The sequence below is a fragment of the Lepidochelys olivacea genome, assembly GCF_965140295.1.
Source record: "Lepidochelys olivacea isolate rLepOli2 genome assembly, chromosome: 4".
NCBI lineage: Eukaryota > Metazoa > Chordata > Testudines > Cheloniidae > Lepidochelys > Lepidochelys olivacea.
The window spans coordinates 793,119-809,775 of record NC_140414.1 but is presented as its reverse complement, the minus strand read 5'-3'; the positions used below and the strand labels follow the sequence as shown (position 1 = coordinate 809,775).

General features: G+C 49.0%; 1 protein-coding gene across 1 annotated transcript; it reads right to left on the bottom strand.

Moving 5' to 3' along the window:
• Window positions 1-234: 234 nt before the first annotated feature.
• LOC311520007 (uncharacterized protein) lies at window positions 235-16,644 on the bottom strand. The gene is made up of 5 exons (XM_084627160.1): window positions 16,389-16,644; window positions 14,070-14,187; window positions 9,783-9,909; window positions 4,697-4,810; window positions 235-4,334 (listed from the first exon to the last, which is right to left on the bottom strand). The coding sequence occupies exons 2-5, from the start codon at window positions 14,151-14,153 to the stop codon at window positions 2,620-2,622; spliced, it is 2,040 nt and encodes a 679-aa protein (XP_084483286.1). The 5' UTR covers window positions 14,154-14,187; window positions 16,389-16,644; the 3' UTR covers window positions 235-2,619.
• Between the last annotated feature and the right edge of the window lie 13 nt (window positions 16,645-16,657).

Sequence of the window (16,657 nt, the reverse complement as noted above, 5' to 3'; positions counted from 1 at the left end):
AAGGTCTGGTCTACACTAAAGACATTTTTTCGGATAACTATATTGCTCAGGGGTGTGAAAAATCCACACAGCTGAGCAACACAGTTACACAGCCCTAACCCTCTGTGTAGATAGGGCTACAACAGCAGGAGAGTTTCTCCTGCCAACATAGCCACCACTACTTGCGGTGGCTGGACTACAAGTCCCACAGGAGAGCTCTCTCCCATTGGCTTATAGTGTCTGTAATACCAGTGCTAGAGAAGAGCAGCTACATCAGCTTTATTGCGTACCCATCGCATCAGACACAAACCCATAGAATGGGGGCTCAATATGCATGTATCCTGAAGTCTGAAATTGGAGCCTGACAAATTCATTGCCTTGTTGGTTACCATCATTTCTACAGCCTGAAAGTCCTTATTACCCAATCAGGCAGCCAGTTTGGGATCCACGGGGAAGGAATGTCCTATGAAGCACTCTCTCTTTGCATCCAAACAGGGAAGGATGACTGTTCTCAATCTAACCCTGGCATCCTTTGGAACTGTAATCAGCGACACTGCACTAGGAAGTGGAGTCGTACAAACAATTTTCCTTGGGTCATTGGTCACCAGAGCTTCCTTTACTGGGATGGAAACCAAGAATTGGGTGTGGACTCTTTCAACCCCAGTTCTTTCCAAATCCTTGGCCTTGGTGAACGTAAAATTTACACTTCTCTGAAGTAGAATCCTTTACAAAACCACTCAAAATCTCAGCAGTGTTAGTGAGGAATGGCTTCCCAAACCATGCCCAGCTTTTCTTTAATTCGGTAGCACAGGTCCAGGCAAGGGACTGGATACAGGGCTGGATCAGAATCTCCATTAGTTACCAGAGCTGGAGTTTCTATTCAAAAATAGCTATTTTTCTGAATCTATTACATTTTCAACACTGATTTCATTTTATACACATCTTCAACACCTACAAAGGATAAATTCAACAAAAAACCCACTTCTATTTCCTCAACATCTTCGTCATGAAGGGTTGCATTTCCCATACCATAGGATTAGCTAGGAGAGATCTTCTGTAGGGCCTAGGTTACAAGTGCTTTGGGAACCAAACACATGGGCATTTAGCCTAGTTCAAAATCACTTACCATTGAATTCTCTCCCCAGATCATCTGAGACAATATTGTCTTAAACAATTGAACTACACTGTGACCATATGCACTTCCTTCAATTAGTTGGGGTTCTGCTGTTCACCGTTTCCGAGTGGAGATTTTAAAGCACGGCTGTGTCTTTGTTAGCATGTCCAGTAAATTGGAGAGTTCTCTCTTATTGACAGAACTGCACTTGAACCTTCTCCATGTCATCATGGAGGGATGGGGAAAAAGCAAAGCTAAAGTGATAAATGAGGACTTTATCAAATGGTCATTTGTCTTAAATTCTCCAATAATTCTGGGCTACATCCTGTCAGAACTGAATACCCAATTGGGTGGCCAAAAAGCCTTCAGGAAAGATAGAAACCCACATCACAGAGAGAGAGAGAATAAACGACAATGAAAGTGTCAAGTGAAATTCCAGAGCAGGTTACATCGGATTATTCAGAATCAGAACAAGAGATTCTCCCATCACATTCTCTTCTGATCCATTCAAACCTGCTTCACTCAGCACTGTCTCAATGGTCAGTTATGTTATTTACAAAAATTTTAGTATCCTAGCATCCCCATAATGAGGGGAAAACAGCCACCTTGCCAGAAGTGGCTTTACCAATAGATGGAACCTGGGATTTAAACTCCAAATGATCACACTGTTTGGGATCCATTTGAATTCCCCTTCCAGGTCTTTGACACTTTCATCTCCAGTCATAGCAACTCTGATATAGGATTAAAGAAGTCAAAGCATCGTCTCCAAGTGCAGACAACAGAGAATGCTTCATCACTGGAGAGTGACAGCTCAGTGGTTTGAGCGTTGGCCTGCTAAACCCAGGGTTGTGAGTTCAATCCTTGAGGGAGCCATTTAGGGATCTGGGACAAAAATGGGAGTTTGGTCCTGCTTTGAGCAGGGGGTTGGACTAGATGACCTCCTGAGGTCCCTTCCAACCCTGATGTTCTATGATTCTATGATCACATGACACTTTGAGAAGTGGAGGGATAGAATGTGATGAAGATAAACTCTGCCTGGCTCAGACAGGAGGTAACAGTTCTGCAGTGATGGGGAAGGAGGGAATCTCTGAGAAACCCCGTCTCCTTCCAGTGTCACAGAAGCTGAAATTATACTTTTTTTTCCCGCCCCTGCTCCTCTTCATTTACATGTAATTTGAAAAGTTCCCAATATAACTGCTCCTCAGCACAACCCAGAGCAACGTGAGAACTGGCAATGATAGAGTCACCAATGATACAGATTTAACAATAACTTTGCAATAGGAGGAAGGGTATAAATGTGATGCTCCCTGGTTCCTGATAGGAAGGGCACACTCAAATTACTTATGGGACAATAGAAAGGACAAATGGGTCCACCACAAAAGAGGGCGAACTGCAAAAGGCAAAAATGGCCCACTCATATGGACAAGTTGAGGGATAATGGTACTGCAAACAACTCAAACGGCTTTAAAAGTTACTGTGTGGGGGAATCAGGAAAAGTATTAAAGGGAAAAAAAGTACGGATAGCCCTAGAGGTTTTTATGTGGTTGATCTCCCTTGCAGATTCTCTGATGGCTAACATGGGCTGAGTGCCGAGAGAAGGTATTCCCACACTCAGTGCATTCATAGGGCCTCTCCCCAGTGTGGATTCTCTGATGAACAGAAAGGGCTGATCTTTGAGTGAAGCTTTTCCCACACGCACTGCATTCGTAGGGCCTGTCCCCTGTGTGGATTCTCTGATGAACAGAAAGGGCTGATCTGTGAGTGAAGTTTTTCCCACACTCAGTGCATTCATAGGGCCTCTCCCCTGTGTGGATTGTTTGATGACTAATAAGGTGCGAGCTGCATTTGAAAGTTTTCCCACATTCACTGCATTCGTAGGGCCTCTCCCCTGTGTGGATTCTCTGATGAAGAGAAAGGGCAGATCTGTGAGTGAAGTTTTTCCCACACTCACTGCATTCATAGGGCCACTCTCCTGTGTGGACGCTCTGATGACTAATAAGGTGCGAGCTGCAATTGAAGGTTTTCCCACACTCACTGCATTCATAGGGCCTCTCCCCCGTGTGGATTCTCTGATGGTGAAAAAGGCGTGACCTGTGAGTGAAGCTTTTCCCACACTCCCTGCACTCATAGGGCCTCTCCCCTGTGTGGATTCTCTGATGAACAGAAAGGCCTGAGCTTCTAGTGAAGCATTTTCCACACTCAGGGCATTCATAGGGCCTCTCCCCGGTGTGGACTCTCTGATGGTTAAAAAGGCCTGATCTTTGAGTGAAGCTTTCCCCACACTCACAGCATTCGTAGGGCCTCTCCCCTGTGTGGATTCTCTGATGACTAATAAGGTGCGAGCTGCGATTGAAGCTTTCCCCACACTCACGGCATTCATAGGGCCTCTCCCCTGTGTGGATTCTCTGATGTTGAAAAAGGCCTGATCTTTGAGTGAAGCTTTTCCCACACTCCCTGCATTCATAGGGTCTCTCATCTGTGTGGGTTCTCTGATGTTTAGAAAGGTGTGAGCTGCTAGTGAAGCTTAACCCACACTCGCGGCATTCGTAGGGCTTCTCCCCTGTGTGGATTCTCCGATGAACAGAAAGGGCTGATCTGTGACTGAAGTTTTTCCCACAGTCACGGCATTCGTAGGGCCTCTCCCCTGTGTGGATTCTCTGATGAGTAATAAGGTGCGAGCTGCGATTGAAGGTTTTCCCACACTCCCGGCATTCATAGGGCCTCTCCCTTGTGTGGATTCTCTGATGTTGAAAAAGGCCTGATCTTTGAGTGAAGCTTTTCCCACACTCCCTGCACTCATAGGGCCTCTCCCCCGTGTGGGTTCTCTGATGTTTAGAAAGGTGTGAGCTGCTCATGAAGCTTTTCGCACACTCACTGCATTTGTAGGGCCTCTCCCCGGTGTGGATTCTCAGATGAACAGAAAGGCTTGATCTGTGAGTGAAGTTTTTCCCACACTCAGCGCATGTATTGCTCTTTCCCCTGAGGATTTCCTGCTGTGTTGTGGTTTCCTTGAGGCCCTTCTGAGTTCCCCAACAGGAAATAAATTTACCCACTTTCTCCCCTGGCTGGTTTCCTTGCTCTCTTTCTGGTCTGTGCTGAATCTCACAGGATTTTCCCTGCTCATGACTCCTGAACACATTCTGGTTTGGTCTTTGCGATAAGTCTCTGTGTTTATCCACTTGCTCAACATTTTCCTGCTGAGAATTCTGCTTCTCTTTCTCACATACCATTGCATCACCTGCTGTGGCAGAGACAGAAACCCCAAACAGGGATGGAAAGGGGAAGACCAAACCAAAAAGAGTGCTGAAGACAGGTCAAATAAAAATCAGGGACTGAACTCCCCCAAAATCTTCCCCCAAATAGAAGAGAGAAGGGGGATCAATTCAGCCTTCACATCCCATTCCAATTCTCAGGGGAAAGGGAGGAAGCTACTGCCTGGTGTCTGCTAGGATCTACAGAAAGCCATGAGCTATATTTACCCTGAGGATACAACCCCTGCTAGGGACAATAATGAAATGAGAGACCACCCAAGGGCTTTTTAGGACATCCCAGATGTCTCCTTGAAGCACTTAAAGATTCTGAGTTGGTTTAATGTTTCCTCACCTGTGTAGGGTGCTCTCAGGATCTCTTTTTCCTCCGAACCCTGGAGGTCTGGGACACATGGCTCTTCCCCTTGTTCCACCTGGGAGATCACATCAGGTTGGGAAACTGGAAACCCTGCTCAGATGAAAGAAAACAAAGGAGTTCAATTGATTTCATAAAAAACATTCTATTAATTTAACTCCAGTGCTTAGTGTGACCTGGTGTGCCATGGGCAGTCCTCACTGAAAATGCCAAGGTCAGGGGAGGCTGAAAAAGGGAGAGCAGATGCTCCTAAAACTGGTGATTAACACTGAAGTTAAATTCACCGACCAGTCACAAACAGTGCTTCCGATCACCCACACTGGTTATCGAGAAGCTGAAAAAAGAAATCACACAGCCCCCTTTATTGCATTCCAGTTCTCTGACTCCCAATCAACACCTAAGTCCAGTATAGTGAGAGGTTATTTAAAAACTCTGCGCAGATAGACAAAATGTTCTTCTGACCCCAAAGGGTCAGCCACAGTACCAGGTCACTATAGGTTTGGATCTTACCCAAATAACATGCTGCCAGCCAAACCTTTAGCATCTAAACTAAAGGTTTAAATGAAAGAAAGACAGAAAGAAGTTAAATGGAAAAGCAGTCAGATACATTCCAAAATGAATATATCAAGTTCTTAGCAGTATTGGTGAGTTGCTGGCTTGAAAGTCCATCTGGAACGCATCCACAGCTTGCATGGGTCATTCAGTCCTTTGTTCAGGCTTCAGTTTGTAGTGAAGTTGGTCCAGAGATAGGAAGAGGGATTGAAGACAAAATGGAGATGATACAGCTGCCTTTACATTCCTTTTGCCATGTGGCTTGTACTTCCTGTGTCCCAAACACAAGCTTTGCAGCACATGGCATGGAAAGGCCTTCGAGTTCTCAGTACACAGGCATACCCCTGCATGTCTTGGTGACTCAACAGGTGTATCCCCTTGGTCCTTTCCACGGGCTCATTGTACAGCTGATGACCCTGGATGGACCATCGAACAGGCTAGGCAGTGCTGAGGCCAATATGTCCAGGTGTGTCACCCAGAAACACTGCACAAATCTGGAAATACAGATATACCCTACATATCTATAACTCACAATACAAAGGTGATACAAACAGAACCAAAATTATCATACTTGAAAAATCATAACATTTTCACTTACACCTTACATGGCATATCTAGCACGATTCATTGCAATCTTATCATATTAGTGTTAATAATAAAATAACAACAACATAAAGTGTCTCAATTCCATACAGTGTCACACTCAGTAAACCAGTGAATTCCCAGGTCCTTTAAGATGCCAAACAATGCTTATGAGGGATTGAAATCCCCACATATCTGCTGGGAACACACACAGACAGACGCTGTGTCCGTCTGTACCCCTATGCTCACTCTTCTAGAAAATTATGACGAATTTTGTACACAATCTGGCTTGTGAGGTATCATTTGAAAACGCATAATCGACTGAATATTATCCTCCTGTTAAAATGTGTAGCAACAGTGAATGTAAAGTTATGAGATTTTACTGTGTGATATTACTGAAAAAGTTACAATTCTGGGGAACACCCACAGACCAGTTCCTCAGAGACAGCAAGGCAAACAGCTGGTCATATAGCCATTCTCCGGCTGTGGTAAGGTGTGAAGAAGACATTTACATTCCACCACAGGGACCACTTGAAGCTCATATCCATAACAGACAGCCTGTCACCATGACTCAGCTGAGAGCTGAAGTTGTTTCTAGTACAAAGGACTGAATTATAAAAACAGGTGAGGAAAATCCTTGAGACTCTCTCCCCCCCCTTTCCCTCTGCTCATGACAACTCCTGAAGAACTGAACTTGGGTGGCAGGGGTGAGTTAGGGGGAGTCCTGGCTGAAAGGAGAGTCAGCCTGTCTCAGCATATGGTTAGAGAAACATTTGCTTTGAATCCATTTTAGCTTGTTAACTTAGAAGTTAGTTTGTGTTTTATCTTGCATTTCTTTTGTAAACAATTCTGACTTTTATGCCTCATTACCTGTAGGTCACTTAAAATCTTTTTTTTTTTTTTGGTAGTTAATCTTGTTTTATAGTTTTATCTAACCAGTGTGTTTGGATTAAAGTGTGTTGGAAACTCCATTTGGGATAACAAGGCTGGGGCATGTCATTTTCCACTGATGAAATGACAGACTTCATATGAGCTTGCGTTGTTCAGTAGAGGGCTGGACAGTGAAAGATGCACATTTCTGGAGGAAAGTCTGGGACCAGAGAATTTTCTGGGGTTCTCCGGTGCTGCACTGTAATTTGAGAGTCACTGTCTATCAGCACTCAATACTGTGTAGCTGGGAGCGAGATACATGCTGGAGACTGTTTGTGATGAAGCGGAACTGTTCTTAATGTTTCCTCTGAATATTGTGGGGGTGCCTCAGTTTCCCCTATGCAGTTCTTAAGTATCTAGGGGGTGGGATAAGGATGTATCGTTGCAGAGCCCTAGAGGGCAGGTATGTGCAGGGGTCTGGACACAGAGAATGGCCAACACCCTGTTTCCTGGCAACTGATGGCCTGGGCCCTTCTCTCTGCAAGGTGAGAGCTAAAGGGTTGGAGAACAAAGGAATCAGGTGATTTCCTGGCCCGGAAAGGGACAAAGCCCAGAGGAGGAGGGGCTGGAGGGGGAGGGAGTTTGGGGCTGGAGGGGGACATGGAGGGAAGTACAGATGTGGTTCTCTGGCTCACTGCCCCTCAAAATGGGCCCAGCTACAAGCTCTGTTTTAGACTATGTTCCTGTCATGTAATAAACCTCTGTTTTACTGGCTGTCTGAGAGTCATGTCTGGCTGCAAAGTTGGGGTGCAGGACCCTCTGGCTTCCCCAGGACCCTGCCTGGGCGGACTTGCTGTGGGAAGCGCACGGAGGGGCAGAGGATGCTGAATGCTCCCAGGTCAGACCCAGGAAGGTGGAAGCTGTGTCCTGAAGACAGTCTGCTCACAGAAAGGAGACTTCCCCAGAGTCCTGACTGGCTTCGTGGGGAGCAGTTCCAGAGCATTACCCAGGGACTCCGTGACAGTGTTAACTGCCCAGGAGTGGCTGTTCTCACAGTAAAGCAGTGTAAAAGGCACCCCAACTTGGGGAACTGAGGGGACACAGCAGTTCACCAGTCCAGATTGTACTGTGGTTAACGTCACAGACACTCAATTTCAAAGAGTCTCCTAAAACACACAGAAAGTAAATCCATGTCCCAGAAATTGAAGACTCCAGACAGACGGCAAGTCTCCCTGGCACTGCTTCTTGCTGACACAGAGGTCCAGAGATAATGAAAAAGTCCTGGGGAAGCTGGGAACAGTAAGCATGGGCTGGTGGGGTTCAGTGGAGAAAGGGAACAGGAAGGGCAGGGATATTACTGAATGCAGGATCTCAGCAGTCCTAGATGTCAGGATAGCACATATTACAGCCCATTGGAAAACATAATCCCAACTATACATACAAAATAATGGGGTCTAAATTAGCTGTTACCACTCAAGAGAGGGATCTTGGAGTCACTGTGGATAGTTCTCTGAAAACATCCACTCAGTGTGCAGCGGCAGTCAAAAAGTGAACAGAATGCTGGAAATCATTAAGAAAGCGATAGATAATAAGACAGAAAATATCATATTGCCTCTATATAAATCCATGGTACGCGCACATCTCAAATACTGTGTGCAGATGTGGTCGCCCCATCTCAAAAAAGATCTATTGGAATTGGAAAAGGTTCAGAAAAGGGTAAAAAAATGATTGGGGTGTGGAACAGCTTCTGTATGAGGAGCGATGAAAAAGATAGGGACTTTTCAGCTTAAAAAGGGACAAATGGGGGATATGAGAGAGGTCTATAAAATCATGACGGGTGTGGAGAAAGTAAACAAGGAAGTGTTATTTACTCCTTCTCATAAGACAAGGACTAGGAATCACCCAATGAAATTAATAGGCAGCAGGTTTAAACAACACACAGTCAACCTGTGGAACTATTTGCTGTAGGATGTCATGAAGGCCAAGACAAGGGTTCAAAAAAAGAACATGATAAACTCTAGAAGACAGGTCCATCAATGGCTATTAGCCAGGACAGACAGGGATGGTGTCCCTAACATCTCTTTGCCATTAGCTGGGAATGGGCGACAGGGGATGGATCACTTGATGATCACCTGTTCTGTTCATTCCCTCTGGGGCACCTGGTGCTGGCCCCCTGTCGGAAGACAGGATACTGGGCTAGCCGGACCTTTGGTCTGACCCAGTATGGCAGGATTTATATGCTAGGGAATCCATATATATATATATTATTTATATGCTAGGGAGTCCAGTGCAATGGGAAGGAGTAGGAAAATCCCTGGCTGTGGAGAACACTGGGAAATTAGGAGCAATAATTCAGAAGCAACAGACTCTAATTAGACTGGAAAAGCAGAATGTGAAAAATGAGAATTGGGGTCATGTGACTTTGCAATGAGGGACTAAAAAATCTAAGATGCCTGCAGAGAAGAGAGATTGTGGCTTTTACACATGGCGATTGGGGGAGAGGGGGAAAGACTCTCCATGTATCAAGAAGCTTCACTACCAACCTAAGCCATTTTCACACGCTGGGGTACAATCCAGATCAGTGAGGAGTTGTGTCATCTGTAATCCTGGGTGAGAGTCAATGTTCTGCTGCTGGAGCTCCCCTCTCTGGATACCCTCCGCCAGCATTCAAGGATGCATTGAGTGTCTGCGTGATCAGTAACCCTGGACCAGCAGCTCTGACTCCAGCAGCCTGCTTGTTTCACCCCAAGCACATTCTGGTCTGGGTGGAGTAGGCTCAGGGTTTCAGAGAAGGCCAGAGGTCGGAAGCTTCTGTTCATTATGCTGAACCTAACCCCCCGTTTTACTTGAGTAAACAGGAGATCTTAGACACCGTGTGATACTGCTCCTGTGCTGTGCTCCCAAAGTGTTCTGCAGCAGGGGAGGGTTGCTGGTCGTGTGTGTGTCACTGGCATGTTGGGGTGATGCTGAAATAGGACACAGCAGAGGTGCATTGTGGGGGTGGCCTAAACCGTATCTCTTCATTTCCCCTTCCAAGAAATGAGGGGACAGGAATCCTTACCCAGCGAGGTCACATTCTCATAGTTCTCCTGCATGACGTCTCTGCAGAGGGCTCTCTGAGCGGGGTCCAGCAGAGCCCACTCTTCCCTGGTGAAATACACAGCCACCTCCTCGAAGGTCACCGGCCCCTGAAAGAGCAAGAGTCCCACACTCAGTACCTGCTGCCCCACTCACAGCCCCACTAGTCGTGGGGGAGAGCAGCCAATCAAATTGGAGCTCTGGGAGGCTCGCTGTCAAAAGAGTTCCAACCCCCCACAAGGCTCCGAGCATCCAGGAAACACCAGGGTGAGGGGACGAAGAGAGAGTCCCTCCTCTCTCCCAGCTGATCCATCACACACCTACTCGCCACAGACTGATACGGGAGATGGAGCCCTTAGCAGGGTCCAGGGAGAGCTCCCTGGTAGGAAGCCCAACACCCCGCTCATTGTGAGGAGCTGGATATGAGGAAGGGGTATCTCCCCTAAGTCTGACTGGTGGGTGCCCCCAACATATGTCTCAGCAGCCACTGGTTAGTCGGGTCAGGCTCCAACGCTATGAGTCTGGTCAGTTTTCCCAGCTCCATGTAGGCGAGTTATTTTCTGTTTCACAAATCAGGGCATTTCCACCTCTGAACCTCATGGGTCTGTTCCTAGAATCTAGGCCACTTATTAAACTCCCCCCAGCAGCTTTGCCACCCTCTCTCCTCCTCGCTTTCTCCACCATGGGCATTTCCTGCCCCACTCCAACCTCCAAACCAGACGGTGCAAACCTTCCCATCTCCAGTGTATTTGCTGTCCCTCTCCCTCCTTCAGGAACCCACCAGGAACCCCCCGATAATCCCTTCATGACCTGGCTCCTCTGCAGTCATTTCTCTCCCCTGTCCCACGGGAGGATGGGATGAGCTGGAGCGAAACATGGACGTCATTCTGCAGCCTGGCTGGGTGAGAAGGGACATTCTGGACGTTTCAGAACAGGCTTTAGTTAATTTCACATCACGATTCCCCCAGGCCCTTTCCCTGCAGACAGACATACCTGCTGCAAAAATGCTTGATCACTTTATTACAGTGTAGACCTGGCCCCTCTTGCCAGGCTAAGCCCACAGAGAATTTTTTAACCTCCCTTCCCTCACCCCGTAACAAAGTCTCTGAACACAATGCTAGAAAAGAGCAGAACCAAAGGAGTCACTGTGGGGGATTCCCTCGGACATGGACCCCAGGGCAGCCACACCCCAGCGGGGGAATATGGAGTCAGGAACTGGCTTTTCCTCTTTCTGATCCTTCCCTGGGCAGAATCACTTTCCAGTGAACAAGAGATGCTGCAATACATATGTCTGGCTGGACTAGAAAGCTGGAAATCTCTCTCCCCACTCATTTCTACCACTGCCCCTTTCAGTCTCTCCTTCCCCTGCCCTCTCTCCCTGCCCCTCTGGCTGAGAAAGTCCCATTCCTGGGTTCTTTGCTCTTCCATGCTGGATTTACTCCTGGCAATTGCTAATGGGAGGAGAAATGAGGAGGGGCTGTTTGTGGAGAGTCAATTTCATGCCAGTTCCCAGCACTTTCCCTGCGGTCTTTCAGTTACCTGGAGTCCGTGGCTGACAATTTAGTATTAACGGGCCCAGGACTGCCCTACGGTGCTAGTACCGGCTGGAGAAAGGCATCACCTGGGCCAGACAGAGAAGAAGCTTTAACATCACTTCCCAGCACAGAACCCCCGCTAGGGGAGAAGCAGCTCTGAAGCCTGGTCTCCCAGATCAAAATGGAGGCTGCAGCGTGTGACCCAGGGAGCTGAACCCCAATATCCTGAGCAGAGAGGGACAGAGCGTTTGAGCAGCCTTCCCTCCTTTAGCTCTATGGGGAGAGCAGCGAATGAGAGCACCTACTCACAGGGAGAATTGCTCATCTCATTTGGCCCACTGTCCATCTGGAGTCACTCCTTGTCTTTCCATGCAGTGACTCTGGAGTAACAATGGTCTCAATGAAACCAGATTTCAGAAACAGCGAGTCCAGAATACTGTGGAAGAGATCATTGTGTGGCAATGCTAACCCCCTTCCCACCTCCCTCACCCCACAGATCCAGGACAAGGACTCAGGGAACGAATTTTCCCCACAGAATCGGAAGTTCCTGCAGTTTTCAAGAGAGGAGAAAAGCAAAATCTGTGTTTGATAAGTGGATAGAAAGTTACCACAGTGACTGGGCATGGCTGAGAAATGACAGGCAGTGCTTGGAGCCAGGATTCTGACACAAGCTGATCAGGGAAAAGGAGCATGGTTAGTAGCAGCCCCCACAGCCAGGGTCCCCCAGACACCCCCCAGTACCAAGAGCCCAGCCCCCCCTGCCAGGATGCCACCAGATATTCCCAGGGACCCAGCCCCCAGAGTCCATGACCAGGTACCCCAGATGCCCCTCAGGGCCCCAGCAGCCAGGGAACCCCCACCAGACCTTCACTGCAAGCCTCAGAATCCCAAAGGGTTCCCTCACCAAGAGCCCCCAGCAGCCAGGGGACCCCACCCCAAAGGGACCCCCCCACTGGGAACTCAGCCTCTCACTGCTTGCCTGGGATTCCCCCACTGCCTGCTAGGACCCCTGCCTGTCCTCCATCAGGATCTGCCATGCCGTTTGCCTAGGACCCCCTCCTCCTCCCAGCGGGACCACCTGATGCTTTACAGCGGGACCCCTCACGCTGTTTGCCTGGCATCCCCTGACCTAGCACTGGAGATTCCACCCTCCCACCTCTGTGTACTGGGCATGGCAACGATCCCAGGAGCCAGCGGGTGAAGCTCAGACATAGCCCTTGGCACAGCACCAGGCACCATCTAACCCCCTGCCCCAACTCCCCAAGAGTCGCCCACCCCCGCTGTTTTGTGGCCAACAGGCCTCCTGCAACACCCACCTCCAGGACCCATAGCCTTAGCGCTGGACACATCAGAACTACCTCCTGAAACCCCAAACCTCCAGAACCCACCAACCTGACTAGGGTACCCCCTGCCCAGTCACCCAGAGGCCTCCCACTACCACAATGCCCCTTCAGCTCCAGCTGCAATCTCCCCACACAGACACGCATTCCCCCCACCCCCCGAACAATGTTAGCTCATAGAATATCAGGGTTGGAAGGGACCTCAGGAGGTCATCTAGTCCAACCCCCTGCTCAAAGCAGGACCAATCCCCAACTAAATCATCCCAGCCAGGGCTTTGTCAAGCCTGACCTTAAAAACTTCGAAGGAAGGGGATTCCACCACCTCCCTAGGTAACCCATTCCAGTGCTTCACCACCCTCCTAGGGAAAAAGTTTTTCCTAATATCCAAACTAAACCTCCCCCACTGCAACTTGAGACCATTACTCCTTGTTCTGTCATCTGCTACCACTGAGAACAGTCTAGAACCATCCTCTCTGGAATCCCCTTTCAGGTAGTTGAAAGCAGCTATCAAATCCCCCCTCATTCTTCTCTTCTGCAGACTAAACAATCCCAGCTCCCTCAGCCTCTCCTCATAAGTCATGTGATCCAGACCCCTAATCATTTTTGTTGCCCTCTGCTGGACTCTCTCCAATTTTTCCACATCCTTCTTGTAGTGTGGGGCCCAAAACTGGACGCAGTACTCCAGAGGAGGCCTCACCAATGTCGAATAGAGGAGAACGATCACGTCCCTCGATCTACTGGCAATGCCCCTACTTATACACCCCAAAATGCCATTGGCCTTCTTGGCAACAAGGGCACACTGTTGACTCATATCCAGCTTCTGGTCCACTGTCACCCCTAGCTCCTTTACTGCAGAACTGCTGCCGAGCCGTTCGGTCCCTAGTCTGTAGCAGTGCATTGGATTCTTCTGTCCTAAGTGCAGGACTCTGCACTTGTCTTTTTTGAACCTCATCAGATTTCTATTGCCCCAATCCTCTAATTTGTCTAGGTCCCCCTGTATCCTATCCCTGCCCTCCAGCATATCTACCTCTCCTCCCAGTTTAGTGTCATCTGCAAACTTGTTGAGGGTGCAATCCACACCATCCTCCAGATCATTAATGAAGATATTGAACAAAACCAGCTCCAGGTCCGACCCTTGGGGCACTGCGCTTGATACCGGCTGCCAACTGGACATGGAGCCGTTAATCACTATCCGTTGATGTAGCCAGCTTTCTATCCATCTTATAGTCCATTCATCCAGCCAATACTTCTTTATCTTTCTGCCAAGAATACTGTGGGAGACCATATCAAAAGCTTTGCTAAAGTCAAGGAACACCACGTCCACTGCTTTCCCCTCACCCACAGAGCCAGTTATCTCATCATAGAAGGCAATTAGATTAGTCAAGCATGACTTGCCCTTGGTGAATCCATGCTGACTGTTCTGATCACTTTCCTCTCCTCTAAGTGCTTCAGAATTGATTCCTTGAGGACCTGCTCCATGATTTTTCCAGGGACCGAGGTGAGGCTGACTGGCCTGTAATTCATAGAATCATAGAATATGAGGGTTGGAAGGGACATCAGGAGGTCATCTAGTCCAACCCCATGCTCAAAGCAGGACCAATCCCCAATTTTTGCCCCAGATCCCTCAATGGCCCCCTCAAGGATTGAACTCACAACCCTGGGTTTAGCAGGCCAATGCCCAAACCACTGTGCTTTCCCTCCCCCCAGGGCCTCCTTCTTCCCTTTTTAAAGATGGGCACTACATAGTCACAGTGTGTGACAAGTGGATAGGATGTCATCACTGCCCACTGCTGGCCATTCACACAGGCAGAAGGAGCCCTGGGGGATGCTTCTTTAACAGGGTAATGGAAGGCATGGAGGGCCAAAATAGGTAAGAAATTTCCATGCCCTGTCACTAGCAAATAATAGCCACCAGGGATCCACCCCAGAAGTGGCTACATCTTAGCACTGTGGGAAGCAACCTCTCACAGAGACCATTTGTCTTGGGGTTTGGGATACTTCTGAACCCACGCTGCACTCCGAATCACCTCCTCATCTGGTGCCAGCTGGAGAAAAGAAAAGGGTCCAGCCAACTCTCCTACCAGCAGCTGATCCCCCAAACAGGGGGAGGCCTCTGGCTTTGATGTGTATTAAATATGTGGCTGGTCTCTTTCATCGGCAAACATTTAGCAGACGTAAAGTGGGGAACAAACGATTCTCAAAGAAGGGGGGATGATCATCACTGGGCAATTTAACCCCCAGGTTGGAGAACGACTCAAGGCAACAGGTTCCCTCCAAGGAAGAAGAAGTTGCTGGGATTTAGGAACATGTGGAAGAGCCCCAAACCCAAGAGGATTTTTAATTGACATTTGATAATGACGTAGAAAGAGGCAAAACCTGAGATAGGAGATCAATGTTCAGAAATGAATGAGAAAAAGGGTGGAAATCGGAGGGATTTTGAATCCATTTTTGTAAATTAGAGAGAGGAAAGTGGAAAATCAGAGAGATTTTATATCAGTTGTTGATATGAGGTAAAACTGGAGCGTGTTTCACATGAATATTTGATAAATGAATAGAGAGAATATGGGCAACATTGGCAAGCATTTTATATCCATGTTCAAGAATCTGGCAAAAGATGTAAATCTGAGATTTTCTTAGTATTTTATAATTAGAGAGACAGGGTGAAATCTCAGGGCATATTCAATTAGAACTAGACAACTAGACAAAAGTAGGGAAAATGTTTAGGGTATTTTATATGGATCCTTGAGATTTTCAGAAAAAAGTGTCAAACTATGCAATTGAGAACATGAGAGAAAAACACCAAGATCGGAGGGGATTTTATATTGCAATTAAATAATTAGAGGGAAAAGGGGGACTGTTTAAAGGGATTTTATATGAGTGTCCAATACATAAACAGAAAGTGATGGTCCCTCCCCACCATTCACGGGGGCAGCAGGGAGCCCTCTGAGGAGCTGATTGAAGAGGGCAAAGGAGGGGGAGCTGGAGGGCTCCCTGGGTGTGGCAGATCGGGGGCAGCAAGTGGGACTGGGAACCCAGGGTCTGGGGCAGTGCCCATGGGGGACACTTGCTCCTCCCTTCCCCGCCCTGGTAGAGAACCGGCATCTCCTCCCACCCCCACTCCAGGGGCAGCCAGGTTTTGAAGAATGACTCCGGGCAACAATTTCCCACCTAAACAAGGACAAATCACTGCAGATAAAAGGGGTGAGAACCCCCCCCCCCATGGGAGGAGATTTTAAACGGACATTTGAGAATTAGGGAGAGACCGGGGGGGATGATGAGACCCGAGAGCGGATCATTTGAGGGGAAAGGGGGGGAATCGCCCCGGAGTTTGCAGCCACGCGTGAGATGCTGAGAGAGAAAAGGGGACGAGCCGGAGGGAATTTGTATCGGGGCTGAGAGGCGAGTGGCACAAACAGGGACAGGATCCAATTATCTCCCCCCCTTCCCCCGCGGGAATTTCCTGGCTGCACAGAGACAGTTCAACCCCCCCCGACCTTCCCCCCCCGCAAATCCGGCTTCTCCCCCCCCCCCGCCCGACACTCACCAGGGGACCCCCCCCCGCCGGGCCCCAGTCTCTGCCCCCCCCCCCATCCCAGCGGGGCCGGGGGCAGATCCTGGCGGCGGCTCCGCCGGGGCTGAGGCAGCCCCGAGGCTTCTCCCCGGTTCCCGGGGGCAGAGAGTCGCTTCCCCCCCCCCCGGGGGTCTCTCACTCACCGGGGGGCTCCGGCTGCGGGCGGGGGCGGGCAGAGCCCGGGGGGCTGGTCCCGGCTGGAGAAACCCCCCCCCCGGCCGGGCACGGAGGGGTTAATGACGGGCCCCCCCAGCACAGACCCGGGGGGGGAGGGGGAGGGACAGCAGCTGCTCAGCCGCGGCTCCCGGGTCCTACGGAGGCAGCAGCGGAAGTGACGTTGTTCTTCAGGGAGGATGAGCAGGGCTCCCACAGAGCATGCGCAGTGACAGCTGCTGCACCTCTCCCTCACCTG

Bases quoted from the DNA above. Each gene is read 5' to 3' on its own strand.
- LOC311520007 (XM_084627160.1), bottom strand. From the start codon at position 14,153: ATGGAGCAGGTCCTCAAGGAATCAATTCTGAAGCACTTAGAGGAGAGG. The intron at 9,910-14,069 runs GCAAGTCATGCT...TTGCTCTTTCAG, and splicing joins TCAGCATGGATTCACCAAGG to GGGCCGGTGACCTTCGAGGA. The intron at 4,335-4,696 runs GTGAGGAAACAT...TCTCTGCCACAG, and splicing joins CCTGAGAGCACCCTACACAG to CAGGTGATGCAATGGTATGT.